General features: G+C 43.6%; 1 protein-coding gene across 1 annotated transcript in view; it reads left to right on the forward strand.

Moving 5' to 3' along the window:
* Positions 1-5,560, forward strand: part of LOC130112225 (probable ATP-dependent RNA helicase DDX5) — a 7,905-nt gene extending 2,345 nt beyond the window's left edge. The window contains exons 4-13 of the mRNA XM_056279500.1: positions 1-108; positions 217-282; positions 549-690; positions 871-1,031; positions 1,248-1,420; positions 1,676-1,786; positions 2,005-2,066; positions 2,171-2,230; positions 3,731-3,952; positions 4,747-5,560. The exon at positions 1-108 is cut by the window's left edge and continues 26 nt beyond it. Coding sequence (XP_056135475.1) covers positions 1-108; positions 217-282; positions 549-690; positions 871-1,031; positions 1,248-1,420; positions 1,676-1,786; positions 2,005-2,066; positions 2,171-2,230; positions 3,731-3,952; positions 4,747-5,198 — 1,557 coding nt within the window. The 3' untranslated portion in view covers positions 5,199-5,560. The remainder of the gene's footprint in view (positions 109-216; positions 283-548; positions 691-870; positions 1,032-1,247; positions 1,421-1,675; positions 1,787-2,004; positions 2,067-2,170; positions 2,231-3,730; positions 3,953-4,746) is intronic.
* The last annotated feature ends 3,019 nt before the right edge of the window (positions 5,561-8,579 follow it).

Here is an 8,579-nt window from a genome sequence, read left to right on the forward strand (position 1 = left end):
CAGAACTGGTCTGAACCAACCCCGATCCAGTCTCAGGGGTGGCCGCTCGCACTCAGTGGCAAAGACATGGTTGGCATTGCCCAAACAGGGTCAGGAAAAACACTCGCGGTAAGAGGTCATGTAGTTGTGAACAATTTTACCCTTTTTCAACTTTAGTTTAGTTGAAGTATGTTTACAGGAAGAATTCAGTGTTTTTGTTTTTTTAAATCTTTTTAGTACCTGCTGCCTGCAGTTGTGCACATCCAACATCAGCCATTCCTGGAGCATGGAGATGGACCTATCGTAAGTACTTCTTGTAATTGATACATTCCTGTCTTATTTGATGCTCACTGTCTCTCGTTCAATGACCCCATGGCAGGTCCGACATAAGCGGTCAACAAATAAGATTGTTGTTCATTTGATAATCTTTGTCAGTTTATTTGATATGAAAGATTGCAACTTGGCTGAGACATGTTTGTTTGTTTGTTTTATTTGACTCTTAAAATGCCATCTTTTTGCATGCTCTGCACCTCAGTTGCTCTGTTAATGGTGTATGTTTCCTCCCTCAGTGCCTGGTGCTGGCACCAACCCGTGAACTGGCCCAGCAAGTGCAGCAGGTGGCTGCTGAATACGGCCGGGCCTCTCGCCTCAAGAGCACCTGCATTTATGGCGGAGCACCCAAAGGACCCCAAATCAGAGACCTGGAGAGAGGTGGGCTTACATAACTAAGTACTATGTTTCATGGATTGTTTTTTTGTTTTTTTGTCATCGGCCATTTACTGAAAATGTGATTCCATGTAATAATTTAAAACTCTGTGATTTGTTGGCAATGTCAGTTAAATGTAGATTTCCTTTAATTCTGTTTGTCTCCATTTTGTTCGGTTTTTTTAGGTGTTGAGATTTGCATCGCTACCCCAGGTCGACTTATTGATTTCTTGGAGTGTGGTAAGACTAACCTGCGCCGATGCACATACCTTGTGCTGGATGAAGCTGATCGCATGCTGGACATGGGATTTGAACCCCAGATCCGCAAAATAGTGGACCAAATTCGGGTACACAGCTGCGTTGTTTCCCCGTCACTGCCTTTTAACATTTTAAGAAATAAAAAAGGAAAAAAAGGTTCCCTTGTTTTTTAAAGAACACTAATTTTTACTAGCTGAAAGATTTTTTTTTTTTAACTGTATTTAAAGGTTGCAAAAATATCCCTAAACTTTAGTTAAACAATGAATCGGTTGTTGCTAAACTTTTCTGGGTTGTTCTGCTCTCAGCCAGATCGTCAGACCCTGATGTGGAGTGCCACCTGGCCGAAGGAAGTTCGCCAGCTGGCTGAGGACTTCCTCAAAGACTATGTCCAAATCAACATTGGAGCACTGCAGCTCAGTGCCAACCACAACATCCTACAGATAGTTGATGTCTGCAACGACATGGAGAAGGAGGACAAGTGAGTTGGCTGACTCTACAGCAAAGAATATTCATGCTGTACATTTTGTTGTACTATGTTCCACCAGCTAGTTTTTGATTATGGAGACGTGGTAAGTGGCTTATGGAATTTAGCTGCCACCATGATAAACCTAATGTGCTGCTAAGGTTGCAAAGTATTAGAAAATGGTATTATTTAACTGGATAATTGAAGGTGCCATTATCAAGTGGGTGAAGTTTGGTCTCAGACTTCTCTTTTCCCTCTGTCCTTGCCAAGACTGATCCGTCTCCTGGAGGAGATCATGAGTGAGAAGGAGAACAAGACTATCATATTTGTGGAAACAAAGAGGCGCTGCGATGAGCTCACCAGGAGGATGCGAAGAGATGGGTATGGATCACACTGAATTCTTATCATAACTGATTGTTTTTTATTGTTTTGTTTTTTTTTAAAATTATTTTTAAGAGGGGAATTGGCTTCCTTTCCCAAATAAAAGCAGAATGGTTTCGTTGCAGTTTCCTATGAGTTAATGATGTTTTCACCAGGTAGATTTTTTTTTTCTCACGATGGACTGGTGGTTTTTCATGTGCATATTTGGTGTGTTACAGCTGGCCAGCAATGGGAATTCATGGAGACAAGAGCCAGCAAGAGAGAGACTGGGTCCTCAATGGTAATAGTTGACATGTATAGCCAAATATTTTTTGTATAACCATATTGCAAGTTGTTTTAGAGTAATATTCATCTCCAAACTAATTTTGTATTCCTCTTCCTCAGAGTTCAAATATGGAAAGGCCCCCATCCTCATTGCTACCGATGTGGCTTCCCGTGGCCTTGGTCAGTATGTCTTTGACTAGTCCCAATTGGTTTCTTTTCAATGTTACAAACTCTTTTTTTAAAGAAAGTGCTTTTGCTTTCTTTAACTTTTTTCAATGCATTCTCTGAGTTTTTCTCACCTAAAGGTGCAGTCTTTGAGGCAGGCGCTAGGCATGACAGTCCCAGGCCTCGAGAGGGAGAAGGAGGACATATTGGAAGTGCACCACTGGCTTGCCACCCAGTGGGCCTAGAGAGGTGAAAGCTCTTGTGTGCCAGTGATCTTCAAAAGGCGGTGTGGCTAAGCCTTTGTCTTTGATAAGTCGTTTGATTACGCACACATCTGTTCTCTGTCCATGGAATTTACCTGACAAATGCCATCCAGCAAGCCAGCTGTTTCCAACTCAAACCTATTAAAAAAAAAGAAAAAAGAAAAAAAGACATGCTTGATGCTGTGACTTTCGCCTTGCATGCTGTTGTATTAGAGAGCACTGTATTGCAAGTCACTTGTTTGAGATTTGGAACAATTGTTGCCTTTGGAGCAAACCAAACCTGTACCAAGTAGTATGGGTGTATGCAAGCCTGTATAAGCTTTTCGTCGTCGTCGTTGTTGTTGTTTTTTCCCCTTCAAGATGCTGGTTTTTTTTAAATGGAGAGAGCAGTTAAAGCTATTGTTCATTTGTTGCTGAAATTGGTAAGACCTGGCACATGTGTTTAAGGGGTTTTGGGGACATCTAGTGAGAGGAGAGAGTGAGACAGCTCAAACCAAAGTTCCTCCCTCGCCTGCGTTTTAAAGTCATGTCGAGACCTGCCAACGAGAGACATTTTCTCAAGTGAACACCGGCTTCTGGGAAGATCTTGCCTTGACGAGTGTTGTGGGGCGGGGGGCATGGGGTGAGTTTCACAATGCAAGAGTTCAATACTTGGGCTTTTTTTGTTTTCTTTTTTTGAGGCCCCTGTCAAATTAGTACTTGGTCTTGGCAAGACATGCAGTGCGGCCTATTAATGTCAAGCTTTTTTTTTTGAGCGTACCGGGAAAAAGGGGCCTCTAGAAATGTACCACTCGATGGTCCTATATTGGCACATTACAAGGCCCAAGTGCATATAGTGGCCCAACTGCGTAGAAGCTCCTGGATATCACTTGACAATTTGTGGGGGATTTCGCTGCACTGGGAAAGGACTAGTGAATGCATACTCCTTTATGGTAAGACTTCAGATCAGTTTGTTTTCCTCCCTTGGTAACGAGAGGGAGGTCGAATGTTGTATTTCACTTTTTTGGCTCTGGTAAGCTACTGGAGTGTGCATCGTTTCTCTCTTCCCACAGTAGTAGTCCTATGGACTATTTCTGTACATGCTCTTTTGCTATGTTTTAACTCTCTTCCTCCACAGCCTGACCTAATGACCACTTTTTCCCCTAGGCTCCGCTGTTGCTAACTCATTGTCCCTTTGATTTGGCTGTTGTGGTGTGCAAAATCCCATGTGGCCGCATCCCTTTTGTTTTGCCACACTGCAACACTTTCACAGATGTGGAGGATGTGAAATTTGTCATCAATTATGACTACCCTAACTCCTCTGAGGATTATATCCACCGCATTGGACGCACTGCCCGCAGCCAAAAAACAGGCACAGCCTACACCTTCTTCACCCCCAACAACATGAAACAGGCAGCCGACCTGATCTCTGTACTCCGAGAGGCAAACCAGGCCATCAACCCTAAGCTGATTCAGATGGCAGAGGACAGAGGAGGTAAATTTTTCATGGACATGATATCTTCAATGATTTGTTGACGTAAATCGTGTGTGTCGTGGTGGCAGGAAAGCTGTGTGCAGTTATGGTTAGTGCTGTGGCCTCGCAGCAAGAAGGTCCTAGGTTCGAACCCCGGGGTTGTCCAACCTTGGGGGGGGGGGGTCATCCCAGGTCCTTTCTATGTGGAGTTAGCATGTTCTCCCCGTGTCTGCGTGAGTTTTCTCCAGGTGTTCCAGTTTCCCCCACCATCAAAAAGACATGCATGTTAGGGTTAATACTCCTGTCTCTGCCCTTAACCGAGGCTTGGCAAGACGAACTGGAGTTGGTCCCTGGGCGCTGCATGGCAGCTGCCCACTGCTCCTAGCTACACAGCTAGGATGGGTTAAATGCAGAGGAAGAATTTCCCCATGGGGATCGATGAAGTAATAAAATAAAAATAATAAAATAAATGCACACAACCATAATAACTATTGGTGTCTATGTTAGTGGATGCAAATTACGTTAGAAGTGTTTGGAGGGTATTTCACTTTTAAAAATTTTGAAACGAAGATCAGTGTTCAGGTCAGTATTGCTACCAAGGGATTTCTTTGGTGCACAACATTGAAAATGGTGGTCTTTGTTCACTGTGGATAAGAGTTGTTGGCCAAGTGTGTTTGACTTTTTTCAGGTTGAAGTTTTTGTAACTTTGTTCTTTGTGTTTCTCAACATTACTATCACATTGTTGGGTGGTCATTTCTTTTTCAATATATAAAAGTGGCTTTAGTCTGAATCTCCTCCCTCCCTTTCTTTTACAGGTCGTGGAAGGGGGGGCAGAGGTGGCTACAAGGACGACCGTCGGGATAGGTATTCTGGGGGCGGGAGGAGTAATAACTTTGGCGGTAGTTACAGGGACAGGGATGGCGATAGGGGGTATGGCAGCGGGCCCAAGGGAGGCTTTGGTGGCAATAAGAGCCAAAACGGCGGCTACGGCGGCAATAGTGGTGGCTCTAGTGGTAGCTATGGCAGCAACAACTACAGCAACAGCAACGGACAGGGAAATTTCGGTGCTCCGTCTAACCAGGTGGGTGGCTTTGGTAATCAAGGCTTTCAGGGCCCCCCTCAGCAGTTCGGGTCTGTTCAGAGGGCTGGTCAGAACGGCCTGAACCACCCACCATTCCCTTTTGCCCCTCAACCACCACAACAGGGCCAACAACCACCCCCACCTCCGATGGTGCCCTACCCCATGCCACCACCTTTCCCACAGTAGATATGATACATGCACAATATACAGAACCAACTTGATTTTTTTCTTTTCTCCGTTGTCTTCACATCTTACCGTATGATTATTATAACCCTTTATACTGCTTTTTTTTTCTTTATTTTTGCTTACAGCAGGGTTGGAATTATCGGTAACCCAGAGCATTAAAAGGAGTCAAAGTACAAGTCTCCTATAGTGCAACTATGATTGCTGCACTTTTTCCTTGACTGTTTATGTTACATTCCTCGGTAATTTATTTTTACTAGGTAATGCAATATTTTGAGTTTGTGCTATGTTTAAATTGATGTTACTAAGATCGTAAAGAAAGGGCTCACATGGCCTCAAATAAAAAGAAGATGGAAATCTTGTGACCTTTTTGTCACTGTGTAAAGTTTGGGTGGGTTAATTGCTGGAATTATGATTGTTTCAACTTGGATTTTCATGGAGCTAAGCGAGGAGTGTCCAAACCTTTAAAACTGATCCCTAGTAAGCTATACAGTAGGCCCTGAAAATCCATTTGGAAATGGTCTTGACGTTGGCTAGACCAGAAATGAAAGTCTGCTTTAATGTTAGGGAGGATGATAACTGAGAATAGTTGGCATAAAACCTTTATAACAATAGACAAATGTTCCATATTCTATCATTGTGTAGCTAAAGTCTAGCATATCCAGGAATACAGTAACTGTATTATTGTTCTACTACAGAAACTCTACTTTTGAAAAGAACTGTCTTAAAGACCTCATGAAATCCCATGGCCAAGAACAGAATTTTCTCTAGGGAGCCAACTGGATCTTCCTTGCAAAGAAAGCTTGTCTTTTAGACTTGTTTTTCAGATTTCTTTCAAAAATCCGAAGCCATGAACATATAATTCAATGGAGATAAGATAATGCAAATTTATAAAATGTAACGCATTATAATGAAATTGAGAAGCCATAGCAAAAACAAACATGGAAGATTATTTTTCCTTTTTAAAAAATTCACAGATCTAGCACAGTATCTTTCTACCTCAGCTGAAGATGTTTGGTTCTTGTAAATGTCGCAAAAAGTTGAGGGAGGTGTATTGTAAAGATGAAAGGAAATTGGATGAGGACAAAAAGTTTCTTTGGATGCCAAAGTACAACACCATGTTTAGAATGTTACTTTGTTAGGTTTGTAGCATTTTTCCCCCACAACGAGACTTGTGATAAATAACAATTCACAGCAGCAGACTAGGCTTTTTTTACATAATTGCATTATATTAAGATACATACATTCAGGGCCGTTTCTGAACATTTTGGGGCCCAAAGTGACATCTTACAGTGCCCCCCAAAACCTAAACCACTGTCACTTTAACCCCGTAACGGATGCAATTTGCGTCCAAATTCACATCCCTTCTTCTTGGTCTTATGGAATCCCTCATAAGATAGTCTCACTAATGGGGAAGTTTTTTGACCACTGGAAATGCATTTCATACTCGGCAATACCATCTCCAAGGGGTTCCCTGTACAATCTGAAGTATGCCAAGGTGGCATTCTTTCCCCCATTCTCTTCCTGTCATCGATTGGATTATGCAAAAAACAAAAACGGACCCTCTCCAGCCAGCTTGAACATCTTGCTGTCCTTTCCACAAACGTAAAACATTTGCAAGAAAAAAGTGATCGACTCACCATGTATGCTCAACAAACAGGCGTCATGATCAACACCACCAAAGCCCAAGTGATGTCCCATTAGCACCAACACACACACACACACGCATCGCTGTACATAATGAGCCACTTGAAGTCATTGATGAATTTTTGTACCTGGGAAGTCTGATTAGTTGGGACAATGGCGCCCAAAAAGATATCCAGCGCAGACTAGGGAAAGCTTGCAGCACATGATTAAGACTCCATAACAGTTGGAAGTCCAACATCTACAGTCTCAAAACCAAGAATCGCTTGTATAAAACCCTGGGCAAGCTGGTTGCTCAGTGCTAGCGAATAACCATATGCGGCTTGAACAAAGTCAGCTCATTCTACAATGACTTGTCTGCAAAAGATCTGCAATATGTTCTGGCCCAATAAGACAAAGTAAGGCACTCCATATACTCGATGCCGAAACGTAATCTCAGAAATTAAACCTAGGTGTCTAAAATGGCTTGGAGACTATGAATGCCCCCAGAGCGGATCCCCAAAGTGGCCCACAAATGGACACCACCAGGAAAAAGGAAACGAGGCCGACCGAAGATGAAGAACGGTAGAAGCTGAACTGCTGGAGGTGGGTCTCATGGGACGAGGCACAACTAGTTGCTTAAGACTGATAGGTAGAGGAACGCTATCGATGTCTTATGCCCCATAGGCTGCGAAGAGCAATCAGGACTCGGCAACAATTTATGTCATTTCATCTTATGTACTAGTACGTACACAAAAGAAACGAACTTCCGTTTCCCCCCAGCCCCACAGCAGTGCAACACAAAAGACAAAAACACATATCCAGAAACAACACCACCAAAAACTAATTAAAACTGAGAGAACAAAGCAGAAACAGCCAACAACACAGTCCACCCAGTACAACACAGTCCAAAAACTCCACTGTCCAGAGAATGAACGCCATCCAGGATGACTCGGAACTGCCGGTCTGCATGGGCTAGCAGTTAGATTAGCCTGCCCCGCTTATGCGTCCTGTCAGACCGCCCTCAGTGTTTCCTCTTCCGGCGCAGCTCCAGGCAGGGCCGTGGTCCTAGGGCCCATCGGATGTAGCAGACCAGGCTCCCTCAGCCGATCCCCCGTCAGCTTTCCAGCCAGACACCTCCGACACACCTCTCCCGTATTCCACACGATGGCGCAAATGCATACGCAGACAAAAACACTGCACAGTCGCCGCGAGGCCGCAGCCAGACCACCTCGGTGTTTCCTCCTTGGCAGGGCCGTGGGCTAACAGTTAGCTTAGCCTGCCCCGCTTGCCTCCTCTTCAAGCCCACAGGACACAGCAGACCAAGCTCTCCTAGCCACGCGAAATCAACGGTCAAAATAAAAACTTCATACGATGACGCAGACATAGACAAAGACACTGCATCATCGGTACTGGGTGAGGCCGCAGCAAACGCGAGTGTGCACCGCCATCTTCAGAGGAGATGCATGAAGAGCATACGTAAGTATTCTCTGTTGAATTGCTCACCAAGTATTTGCAGCGAGGTAGAGCGCATATCAAATGAAACGGCATGACTTGAGCATTCCAATGATGCTAGTTGCTTGTCTATGCGACATGTTCGCAAGAAAAGTAATTTTGAATTTAATCATACCAATCATTGATTGGCTCATGCGCAAACACAGGTCACCTCAAGTCACTTTGATTTATTTTGAACATGTAACAACAACAAAAATATTAAAATGAACAATAAACCTTTACAACAAACAACAAATTCTCATCAAC

Source organism: Lampris incognitus, chromosome 5 (assembly GCF_029633865.1).
Source record: "Lampris incognitus isolate fLamInc1 chromosome 5, fLamInc1.hap2, whole genome shotgun sequence".
Classification (NCBI taxonomy): domain Eukaryota; kingdom Metazoa; phylum Chordata; class Actinopteri; order Lampriformes; family Lampridae; genus Lampris; species Lampris incognitus.